Source organism: Dendrobates tinctorius, unplaced genomic scaffold (genome assembly GCF_039654945.1).
Source record: "Dendrobates tinctorius isolate UK_male_01 unplaced genomic scaffold, ASM3965494v1 ptg000060l, whole genome shotgun sequence".
Classification (NCBI taxonomy): Eukaryota; Metazoa; Chordata; class Amphibia; order Anura; family Dendrobatidae; genus Dendrobates; species Dendrobates tinctorius.
Window position 1 is genome coordinate 49,984,685 of NW_027361728.1, and position 13,178 is coordinate 49,997,862.

Genomic DNA, 13,178 nt, shown 5'->3' on the forward strand with positions numbered 1-13,178 from the left:
TTTTGTTCGGTGGTATGATAATAAATCATTATTTTTTGCTTCGTTTTTTATTTTTATTTTTTTAGGGGTTCGCTAAAGGGGTTATCTAATGGGACAGTTTTATAGGGCGGTTCGTTACGGACGCGGCGATACCAAATATGTGTACTTTTATTGTTTTTTTTTTTTTTTTTTTTTTTTAAATGAATTTATTGGGGAATATTTTTTTTTTTTTTACTAATTTATTTAGCGATTTTTTTAAAATTATTTTTACACTTTTTTTATTTTTTTTTACTTTATTACATAGTCCCAGGTGGGACATCACTGTCCTGTGACAGATCGCTGATCTGTCACATCACAGATCACTGTGACAGATCAGCAATCTGTCACAGGCAGTTCTGCAGACTTCCTCATGCCTGCGCTTTGCAGGCAGTGAGGAAGTCAGCTCCCTACAGGCCCCCGAAGGCCCCCGTCGCCATCTTGGATCGGGGGGCCTGTAGGGAAAGAGTTCCCCGCAGCAGCGCTGCACATTGCGCTGCCGTGGGGGGCTCAGGGAAGCACGGAGGGAGCCCCCTCCCTGACGATGCTTCCCTTTAACTCCCGGTACACCGCGATCGTGTTTGATCGCGGTGTATAAGGGGTTAACGTGTCGGGGGTGGTCCTTGACCGCCCCTGACACATTGTGCCGGGTGTCAGCTGTGATAATCAGCTGACACCTGGCCGCGATCAGCGGCGCTCACCACGTGGTCTGATCGCATTAGACGTACTATCCCGTCCTTGGGAATTAAGTCCCAGGGCACATGGACGGGATAGTACGTCTAATGGCAGAAAGGGGTTAAACATTAAAACTGAAGGTTAACCCCTTTAAATTAATAATTACTTTAGATATGTATCATGCCTGGCAATTATATTTTACCATTTTTAATTTGCTGACAATTGAAGATTCCATGAGACATATCTCATTTATTTTATTTTCGTTTGATTATATAACAGAATATTTTAACTATGGATGCAACAAAAGCAGGGTATGCTGACCCCAATGATCTTAAATTTGAAGAAATTAAAATCTATGGACTTCCTCGGGGAACTACACTTGTCACAGTTAAAAAGGGTGGCGTTGAACAGAGTGGAACTCATTCTTTCACATTTGTGAACAAGGTAGGATTATATTATCATCACACTTTTAAATTTGCTTTCTAATTCATATGCTAATATTTACTACATTAATACTATATACTAACAAATATTAAAAAGTGTCCTAATGATAATAATAATACATTTATGTAATACAGTTGTGGCCAAAAGTATTGACACCCCTGCAATTCTGTCAGATAATACTCAGTTTCTTCCTGAAAATGATTGCAAACACAAATTCTTTGGAATTATTATCTTCATTTAATTTGTCTTAAATGAAAAAACACAAAAGAGAATGAAGCAAAAAGCAAAACATTGATCATTTCACAAAAAACTCTAAAAATGGGCCAGACAAAAGTATTGGCACCCTCAGCCTAATACTTGGTTGCACAACCTTTAGCTAAAATAACTGCGACCAATCGCTTCCGGTAACCATCAATGAATTTCTTACAATGCTCTGCTGGAATTTTAGACCATTCTTCTTTGGCAAACTGCTCCAGGTCCCTGATATTTGAAGGGTGCCTTCTCCAAACTGCCATTTTTAGATCTCTCCACAGGTGTTCTATGGGATTCAGGTCTGGACTCATTGCTGGCCACCTTAGATGTCTCCAGTGCTTTCTCTTAAACCATTTTCTAGTGCTTTTTGAAGCGTGTTTTGGGTCATTGTCCTGCTGGAAGACACATGACCTCTGAGGGAGACCCAGCTTTCTCACACTGGGCCCTACATTATGCTGCAAAATTTGTTGGTAGTCTTCTGACTTAATAATGCCATGCACACGGTCAAGCAGTCCAGTGCCAGAGGCAGCAAAGCAACCTCAAAACATCAGGGAACCTCTGCCATGTTTGACTGTAGGGACCATGTTCTTTTCTTTGAATGCCTCTTTTTTTCTCCTGTAAACTCTATGTTGATGCCTTTGCCCAAAAAGCTCTACTTTTGTCTCATCTGACCAGAGAAAATTCTTCCAAAATGTTTTAGGCTTTTTCAGGTAAGTTTTGGCAAACTCCAGCCTGGCTTTTTTATGTCTCGGGTAAGAAGTGGGGTCTTCCTGGGTCTCCTACCATACAGTCCCTTTTCATTCAGATGCCGATGGATAGTACGGGTTGACACTGTTGTACCCTCGGACTGCAGGGCAGCTTGAACTTGTTTGGATGTTAGTCGAGGCTCTTTATCCAACATCTGCACAATCTTGCGTTGAAATCTCTTGTCAATTTTTCTTTTCCGTCCACATCTAGGGAGGCTAGCCACAGTGCCATGAGCTTTAAACTTCTTGATGACACTGCGCACGGTAGACACAGGAACATTCAGGTCTTTGGAGATGGACTTGTAGCCTTGAGATTGCTCATGCTTCCTCACAATTTGGTTTCTCAAGTCCTCAGACAGTTATTTGGTCTTCTTTCTCTTCTCCATGCTCAATGTGGTACACACAAAGACACAGGACAGAGGTTGAGTCAACTTTAATCCATGTCAACTGGCTGCAAGTGTGATTTAGTTATTGCCAACACCTGTTATTATTATTATTATTGCCACAGGTAAGTTACAGGTGCTGTTAATTACACAAATTAGAGAAGCATCACATGATTTTTCAAACAGTGCCAATACTTTTGTCCACCCTCTTTTTTATGTTTGATGTGGAATTATATCCAATTTGGCTTTAGCACAATTCTTTTTGTGTTGTTTTCATTTAAGACTAATTAAATGAAGATAATAATGCCAAAGAATTTGTGTTTGCAATCATTTTCAGGAATAAACTGAGTATTATCTGACAGAATTGCAGGGGTGTCAATACTTTTGGCCACAACTGTAAATTATCATGTGCCATTATGTAATGATCTGAGCAGTGCATGAAGGTTGCACAGCTATCTTCTATGGGGCTGTACAGACTATATAGAGATAATCTAGTCTCAATATGTCTTTCAAATAAATAACTTTCATCTTGACTATCTTTAAGCTGTTGGCCTACAAATACATTAAACTCAAACTGCTGATCTGTGTCAACATTCTTTACTAAATCTGCTATGCTTCAATGTTACTCAAGAAAAGTCATGGAGTTGTATATTATGTATGGGTTTTTGTGTTGTCTTGAGGGACAACATTCCTGAAATCAAATCTTTCTATAGAGTTTTCTGATTTTATGCACATGTACAGTTAGAGGGTATACCCACTACATCCACATATGCCTGTAGTAACATCAAACAGAAAGCCAGAATACCTTGCAATTTGGACAGGAGGAGACAAAAGGGAAAGAGAGAGAAGAAAGAGAGTAAAAAGAGAGAGAAGAGAGAGCAAAAACAGAGAATACAGATGAGTATCACAATCCATTTTTGGATCTGTGGCAGATCTGGCTTCTCAGATTAAAGTTTTTTTATATTCAGGCCATCGGGGGTTAATGTAAGTTTTTACTCCCTCTGGCCTGTTGGTGTAATTGCATTGCTGCTGGGTCTGCTAATGAGGGCGTTGACCACTCCCACCATCCTTCAAGAGGTCACCTGATGCTTCAGCTGACTGTCGGTGTTAGAGTATTCTACAGTGAACAAATTGGAGGAAGGAGCTGGCTGGGTGCAGTGGTGCTTCAGATGAATACATTGATCTGGTGTCTTTATCCTGCTGTGTGGTGCTTTGCAGCTGAAAGCTAAGTTTTGCATTTTTTGTTACGTTGTCCCTTTTGCTGTCTGTCTTCCCATTCCTTTTGTTGTATTAATGCAGCGGTGGGACCAGTGCTCTCACTTGCCAGTTCCATACTTAGGGATAAGAGCAGGACAAGTGAGGGATTAGGTATCCTGCTCGGCAATGGGGTGAAAGAACCCATATAGGGGCAATAGGGAGATCAGGGCACATTCTCAGGTGAGTGCAGGAGGTGTCCATTCTATCGACAGGGCCCATTGTTGTTATTGTTTCCCTTGTGTGTTGTGCTTTTGGTGACAGATCAACCGTTGGATTGTGTCACATTGGGTCAGTCACTCCGTGACATTAACACCATCTGAATGACAAAAAAACTGACTGGCACGTCCAGACTAGTGTGAAAAGGTGCATAACCAGGAGGAGCTACCTCCATATACAATATACAAAATAAGGATGCACTCTATCATGCTAAGACATGTCAATGTGGAATATGTGAAATTTGAATAGCAATACAGCTATGGAGTATAAGGAAAAAATATGAGACGCATAACGTATAACTTGACCAAATTATATCTGCCCATTAACCATTTTCAAGGTTGTCTAAAAGTCTGATGGGTCCCTGACCTGTGTGAATACCTCTATAAGGCTGATGTCTGAATTCCTGGGTGAATGTGGACACCTCTGTCAGCAATGCCTGCATTTATGGGTAAGTAGGGACCTGCTGTGATTAAAATCACTACCTGGTGAAGGTCGGAGTGCATTGCTATTCAAATTTCACATATTCCACATTGACATGCCTTAGCATGATAGAGTGCAACCATATTTTGCATATTGTATATGGAGGTAGCTCATCCTGGTTATGCACCTATTCACACTAGTCTGGATGTGCCAGTTTTTTGTCATTTGCATGTTATCTTACTTACTGAGCACTCCATGACACAGAGACAATAAAGAGTAAAGAGAGAGAAGGGAAAGTACAGAGAGAGATAAAAAAAGAATAGAGAGAAAATAGAGATACGAGCAAGAAGAAAGAGAAAAGAGAGATAGAAAAGTAAAGTGAAAGCTCGAGAAGAGAAAGAGTGAAGAAAGAGCGCAAAGAGAGAGAAGAGACAGTGAAAAGAGAGAGTACAGAGATTGAGAAAAAGGATATAGAGTAGATAGAGAACAGAAAGTACAGAACGAGAAATAATTTTTAATCAAATTCTATTCACAGTGAATGGATCCAATCATCTTAAGTTTTCCCCTAACTTTTTACTTCATTTAGGTTTTGTGCTTTGTTTTAGGTCTTACATATAACCGGTCTCCAGCTAAGACTTGGAGAATCTTTCACTGTAGAATGGAATCAATTGGGTGCTGCAGAGACGCCAGAATCGGAGAGGTTTGATTGCCACCCCGGACTTGATGCTAGTGAAGCCAAATGTATCAACCTTGGCTGCATCTGGGAGGTTTGTGAAACTGTAGAATGAAATAAAGCTTTTTGACATAATATGCAGAGTAAAATACAATGAGCATAAAGTGAATGATTAATATCATTACTAACATATCATGGAAATAATATAGTATATGACATTTTCAAATGCTGTTTCTTTAAAATAACAGTTACCTAAATCTTAATAATAATAATTACTTACAATTAGTGTAATATTTAACATAGACACCTCTAATAATAACTATAATTGAATAATATAAATGTAAACACACTAAGTGTTGTTTTCTGTGCAGAAAGAGCTATGGGGGAAAAATGTCACCCCTAATTGCATTTGCAGTGTATTTTACATCCTGTAAACATTGTCACTTCTGCTCATAATCAACTGCATGATGACACATTAGAATCCACGTATCACATGCTATGAATATTCACATAATCACAAATAACTGTTGTACTGCATAAACAGTTGTGCAAGGAAAATCACACAAGGGAACAATTGTTGCATGCCCATTGATGCCTAAACTGTTCCTGCTCAGGGCATGAAGCCTAGAGAACTGCACAAGTCATGGTTTAGTTTTCTACACATTTTTATTTAAAGGATAGGGCCATGTTTTAGATTCTAGTTAGATATTATTTTAGATAATTAAAATGTTTAAAGTACATAAGTGTCCTATGTCATTTAAAGATTGATTACATTTCATAAATTGGGACACCTGCTAAAAAAAGTCCCAGAGGATTTTGGAGCAAATCTAGTGAGTTAAGGCTTAAACAAGCTAATGCAATAATCCAATTAATTTTGGGAAAAAATTTAAGCTTCAAAATTTAAAACTTACAACAATTTTACATAAAAAGCAGTCACAAAGTAATTAATTTTGATCAGCTCTTATGCATGTTAACCTTTCTGTCAGAAGAAAGGCAAATTACTAAAGTATATAAATAGGGCCTGATTTATTATTTTGTTTCTGTCATTTTTTGGCTTCAATATCTCTCAATTAGTGAGTTCTTGTTTTGAGTGTTTTGAAGCAAAATCATCAAGTTAGTGTCACCTTTTTTCAAGTTGCCTTTGTGTTTTGGCTAGTTGACCTATATTTATATCAATGTGACTTTTCCAGATCGTTTAAACAGACTTTTTTTTAAAAAAAAAAGGTTGCAAAATTTGACACACCTGTACTCCTGTGGTAACCTTCCCCCTCTCAATAGTTTTGTTTATGCCAGTTATTTTTGTCTCAATTTTTTTGTAGCATTTTGAGAAACATGGAAGAATTCCCACTTAAAATTTACAAAACCAGTTAACCCCTTCGCACCCGAGCCTGTTTTTGCCTTCGTGACCGGGCCAATTTTTTCAATTCTGACCAGTGTCACTTTATGAGGTCATAACTCTAGAACGCGTTAACGGATCCTGTTGATTCTGACAGTGTTTTCTCGTGACATATTGTACTTCATGTTGGTAGTAAAATTTCTTAGATATGAACTGCGCTTATTTGTTAAAAAAAATCAAAATTTGGAGAAAATTTAGAAAATTTTGCAATTTTCAAACTTTTAATTTTTATGCCCTTAAATCAGAGGGTGATATCGCACAAAATAGTTAATAAATAACATTTCCCACATGTCTACTTTACATCTGCACAATTTTGGAAACATAATTTTTTTTTTTAGGAAGTTATAAGGGTTAAAATTTGATCAGTGGATTTCTCATTTTTACAACAAAATTTACAACACCATTTTTTTTAGGGACCACCTCACATTTGAAGTGAGTTTGGGGGGTCAATATGACAGAAAATACCCAAAAGTGACACCATTCTAAAAACTGCACCTCTCATTGTACTCAAAACCACATTCAAGAAGTTTATTAACCCTTCAGGTGCTTCGCATGAATGAATGGAATGTGGAAGGAAAAAATAAACATTTAACTTTTTTTCACAAACATTTTACTTCAGAACCATTTTTTTTTATTTTCACAAGTGTAAAAAGAGAAAATGAACCACAAAATTTTTTGTGCAATTTCTCCCGAATACGACGATACCCCATATGTGGGGCTAAACCACTGTTTGAGCACACGGCAGAGCTCAGAACGGAAGGAGTGCCGTTTGACTTTTTCAATGCAGAATTGGCTGGAATTGCGATCGGATGCCATGTCGCATTTGGAGAGCCCCTGATGTACCTAAACAGTGGAAACCCCAAACAAATGACCCCATTTTGGAAACTAGACCCCTTAAAGAATTTATCTAGATGTGTCGTGAACACTTTGAACCCCCAAGTGCTTCACAGAAGTTTATAACGTAGAGCCATGAAAATAAAAAATCATTTTTTTTCTACAAATGATCTTTTAGCCCCCAATTTTTTATTTTCACAAGGGTAACAGGAGAAATTGGACCAAGTTGTTGTCCAATTTGTCCTGAGTACAGTGGTACCCCATATGTGGAAGAAAACTACTGTTTGGGCACACGGTGGGGCTCGGAAGGAAAGTAGTGACATTCTGGAATGCAGACTTTGATGGAATGGTCTGCGGGTGTCATGTCGCGTTTACAGAGCCCCTGATGTACCTAAACAGTGGAAACCCCCACAAGTGACCCCATTTTGGAAACTAGACCCCCCAAGGAACTTATCTAGATAGGTGGTGAGCACTTTGATCACCCAAGTGTTTCACTAAAGTTTATAATGTAGAGCTGTGAAAATAAAAAAATCATTTTTTCCACAAAATTGATCTTTTAGCCCCCAATTTTTATTTTCACAAGGGTAACAGGAGAAATTGGACCCTAAGAGTTGTTGTCCAATTTGTCCTGAGTATGCTGGTACCCCATATGTGGGAGAAAACTACTGTTTGAGCACACGTCTGGGCTCGGAAGGGAAGTAGTGATGTTCTGAAATGCAGACTTTGATGGAATGGTCTGCGGGCGTCATGTTGCGTTTACAGAGCCCCTGATGTACCTAAACAGTGGAAACCCCCAATTCTAATTCCAACCCTAACCCCAACACACCCCTAACCCTAATCTCAGCCCTAACCCTAGCCTTAACCTTAGCCCTAGCCCTAGCCCTAACCCTAGCCCTAGCCCTAACCCTAGCCCTAACCCTAGGCCTAGCCCTAACCTGCGTGCCTGCTTTTTTTCCTTTACTTTTTTTTCTTTTTGTGACAAGATCGCTGCCCTGCGATCTGACTCATAGTAACGCCACTTCTCCTCTGATCTCACACTGACAGATGATCAGAGGAGAAGCAGCGTTACTGTGTGACAAGATCGCTGCCTGGCACAGCTGTGCCAGGTAGCGAACAGCTGTGCCATGCAGTGATCTAGTCACACAGTAACGCTGCTTCACCTCTGATCATCTGTCAGTGTGAGATCAGAGGAGAAGTCGCGTTACAATGAGTCTGATCGCCGGGAAACAAGCAGCTTTCCCAGCGAGCACTCTCATTGGCTGCTGTGACGCTGACGTCATCAGGACCTGAACCAATCATGTCTCGATGACGTCGGGGGTCCCAGCATGAATTGTGCACCGGGATCCCCGCGTTATAAGGTATGTGGGGGTCCCGGGGGGCACAAAACTGCTGACAGTAGATAAACATCGGCGCTGCACAAAGCCCACCAAGCGCCAACGTTTATCTACTGTGGGCAGTCAGGAAGCAGTTAAAGACAGACAAAAAACTAAATTTTGGGCCTTACTCAAAATTCATGTATCAAGCTACGCCAGTTTGATGAAGGAATTTCATTGAAATGAATGGGATGCATCTTTTAAGCATTTTTTAAGCATTTTATTTGGTAAAAACACGAAAAAAAGCTTACGTGTGCACATACCCTTACGTTGCATTCAGCGAGACCCAGCAGCTGGGATGAGCTGTGACATCAGTAAAATTATCGCAGTTCACAACCACTGGGCCTCATGCTGCATAGCATGAGAGCTGGAATGATGAGTTTCACCACTCATCATCTTGCTCTCGCACTGCCCTCTTTGTCAGCTGTAATGGGGGTATCTGACAGATACCTCTTCAACACTAACCCCTGTGCTTGATGTCAGTGCCAGCATAATGTATGCTGCATTTTTCCTGCCAAGAGATACAGAAATGTTGCAGAAATCTCAGCAATCAAATACTCAACATGGACACATAGTCTAAGGCTATATTCACAAGATGCTTTTTTGCTGATTATTGTCTGCAGCCAAAATCTGCTCTATAGGCAGTAAAGACGCTGCTTACAAAAAGGCAGGTTTTGGTGCATTTTTGCTTGCTTTCTTGTTGTGTTTTTTGCTGTAATTTTTCTGTTTATTTGGTGCATTATTGCTGTGATTTTTGTGCAGATTATATGTGTCATTTGTCTACACGATATGTTAAATAAAGTTATGCTATGTTCACACATTGCATTTTTGTCTGCTGCCAAAACCTACTCTCTTGACAGTAAACTGTTGACAAAAAATGTTTTGCTGTGGTTTTGTTGCTTTTTTGGACTACTCTTTGCCGCATTTTTGCTGTGTTTTGGTCTTCAATACATGTTTACTGAAGTTAGTTTTATTCACCAAAAATGAAGTAAGAATGCAGCAAAAATGTAGGGTTTCCTTTTTCCTGCATTGTTGCACTTTCTCATTGCAAAAAGTGCAAAAATGCTAAAAGAATTCATGTGCTGCAGATTTAAAAAAATTGCAGTTTTTCAATTCAGTCAGAAAAAAAGCAAATGTGTGCATGAAATTTCTAAAATCTCACAGCCTTTTCTGGTACTCTAAAAAACAGTTTTTAATTTGCAAAAAAAATGCAGAAAAAAAATCTGTGGAGGAGGCTGTTTTTTTCTCTTTTTAAGCCTGCCTTATGTACAAGTCATAATTAGTGTTGAGCTTTCCGATACTGCAAGTATCGGGTATCGGCCGATATTTGCCGTATTGGAATTCTGATACCGAGTACCGATACTTTTTTCGTATCGGATACCGGAATCGGAAGTCCAAAATGCAATGAGCCACTGTTGTGGCTCTGATTGGCTGCCGAAATGACGTCATCATGATGCGCTGTCTGTGCGCATCATGATGCGCCATCAGTTCGGGCCTTCGGGGGGTCTGTGCCGACTGTCCGGGGGTCTGTACCGGCCTTCCGGGGGGCTGTGCCGGCCTGCCGGTGGTCTGTGCCGACTGTCCGGGGGTCTGTGCGGCCTGCCAGGGAGCTGTGCCGGCCTGCCGGTGGTCTGTGCAGGCTCCGGGGGTCTGTGCGGCCTGCCGGGGGGTCTGTACCGGCCTGCCGGTGGGCTGTGCCGGCCTGCCGGTGGTCTGTGCAGGCTCCGGGGGTCTGTGCAGGCATCGTCCGATGGGACTACAAGTCCCGTCGGGCGATGCCTGCTACCATGACAGTGATTGACACATTAGCCAATGATGGGACAGTAGTAGTCCCATCATCCGGCTAATGTGTTGAATGTAAAAAAAAAAAAAAAAAATACATGCTACATACAGTGGGGAAAAAAAGTATTTAGTCAGTCAGCAATAGTGCAAGTTCCACCACTTAAAAAGATGAGAGGCGTCTGTAATTTACATCATAGGTAGACCTCAACTATGGGAGACAAACTGAGAAAAAAAAATCCAGAAAATCACATTGTCTGTTTTTTTTTCATTTTATTTGCATATTATGGTGGAAAATAAGTATTTGGTCAGAAACAAGCAATCAAGATTTCTGGCTCTCACAGACCTGTAACTTCTTCTTTAAGAGTCTCCTCTTTCCTCCACTCATTACCTGTAGTAATGGCACCTGTTTAAACTTGTTATCAGTATAAAAAGACACCTGTGCACACCCTCAAACAGTCTGACTCCAAACTCCACTATGGTGAAGACCAAAGAGCTGTCAAAGGACACCAGAAACAAAATTGTAGCCCTGCACCAGGCTGGGAAGACTGAATCTGCAATAGCCAACCAGCTTGGAGTGAAGAAATCAACTGTGGGAGCAATACTTAGAAAATGGAAGACATACAAGACCACTGATAATCTCCCTCGATCTGGTGGTCCACGCAAAATCCCACCCCGTGGGGTCAGAATGATCACAAGAACGGTGAGCAAAAATCCCAGAACCACGCGGGGGGACCTAGTGAATGAACTGCAGAGAGCTGGGACCAATGTAACAAGGCCTACCATAAGTAACACACTACGCGACCGTGGACTCAGATCCTGCAGTGCCAGACGTGTCCCACTGCTTAAGCCTGTACATGTCCGGGCCCGTCTGAAGTTTGCTAGAGAGCATTTGGATGATCCAGAGGAGTTTTGGGAGAATGTCCTATGGTCTGATGAAACCAAACTGGAACTGTTTGGTAGAAACACAACTTGTCGTGTTTGGAGGAAAAAGAATACTGAGTTGCATCCATCAAACACCATACCTACTGTAAAGCATGGTGGTGGAAACATCATGCTTTGGGGCTGTTTCTCTGCAAAGGGGCCAGGACGACTGATCCGGGTACATGAAAGAATGAATGGGGCCATGTATCGTGAGATTTTGAGTGCAAACCTCCTTCCATCAGCAAGGGCATTGAAGATGAAACGTGGCTGGGTCTTTCAACATGACAATGATCCAAAGCACACCGCCAGGGCAACGAAGGAGTGGCTTTGTAAGAAGCATTTCAAGGTCCTGGAGTGGTCTAGCCAGTCTCCAGATCTCAACCCATTAGAAAACCTTTGGAGGGAGTTGAAAGTCCGTGTTGCCAAGCGAAAAGCCAAAAACATCACTGCTCTAGAGGAGATCTGCATGGAGGAATGGGCCAACATACCAACAACAGTGTGTGGCAACCTTGTGAAGACTTACAGAAAACGTTTGACCTCTGTCATTGCCAACAAAGGATATATCACAAAGTATTGAGATGAAATTTTGTTTCTGACCAAATACTTATTTTCCACCATAATATGCAAATAAAATGAAAAAAAAAAACAGACAATGTGATTTTCTGGATTTTTTTTTCTCAGGTTCTCTACCAGCTCCAGGAATACAATGACGGAAGGTAGGTATCCTTCCGCACTGTATTCCTCCACCACTGTAAAAAAAAGTCCCTAGTCTCACTTTATGTCATTGCTGCGTCCCATCGGACGATGCCTGCACAGACCCCCGGAGCCTGCACAGACCACCGGCAGGCCGGCACAGCCCCCCGGCAGACCAGAACAGCCCCCCGGCAGGCCAGCACAGACCCCTGGAGCCTGCACAGACCACCGGCAGGCCAGCACAGCCCCCCGGCAGGCCGGTACAGACCCCCCGGCAGGCCGCACAGACCCCCGGAGTCTGCACAGACCACCGGCAGGCCGGCACAGCCCCCCGGCAGGCCGCACAGACACCCGGGCAGTCGGCACAGACCCCCGGAGCCTGCGCAGACCACCGGCAGGCCGGCACAGCCCCCCGGCAGGCCAGTACAGACCCCCGGGCAGTCGGCACAGCCCCCCGGCAGGCCGGTACAGACCCCCGGGCAGTCGGCACAGACCCCCGGCAGGCCGGCACAGCCCCCCAAAAGGCCCGTATAGACCCCAGAGAGGCTGTACAAGGCAAAAATAGGGTTTTTCTTATTCTGATACCGGAAGTCCCATAGACTTGAATGGGACTTCCGGTATCGGAATCGGCGATACCCGATATTTTTTTTAGATCGGTCGATCCATTCCGATCCGATACTTTTAAGTATCGGATGGTATCGCTCAACACTAGTCATAATACAAGAAAGAATGTTTCTTAGCGATTTTTCCTGTAAAATCCACTTCATCTTCGGTTTTCTATGCTTCTAATGTCAGTACGTAAAAATAAAATAGAGTAGGCTATGTGAACACGTTGAGCATTTGATTGCACTGATTTCTACATTTCTTGGCAGGAAAAACAGAGAACAATATGCACATTTTGATGCTTTTTGTGTTTTTTGTGCAATTTTTACCTGTATTTTTCAAGCGTTTTTGTAAAGCAATGACTGCTATTTGTTGCTTATTAAAGCTAGTTGAAAAAAAGGAAAAAAAATCTTACATAAAGAGATACAGGATAGATAGATAGATAGATAGATAGATAAATAGATAGATAGATAGATAGATAGATGGATGGATGGA

The 13,178-nt window shown here is 41.7% G+C and overlaps 1 protein-coding gene across 1 annotated transcript in view; it reads left to right on the top strand.

The window, feature by feature from the left end:
- SI (sucrase-isomaltase) overlaps window positions 1-13,178 on the top strand; it is a 511,413-nt gene that overhangs the window by 288,025 nt on the left and 210,210 nt on the right. The window contains exons 25-26 of the mRNA XM_073578947.1: window positions 970-1,134; window positions 5,014-5,175. Coding sequence (XP_073435048.1) covers window positions 970-1,134; window positions 5,014-5,175 — 327 coding nt within the window. The remainder of the gene's footprint in view (window positions 1-969; window positions 1,135-5,013; window positions 5,176-13,178) is intronic.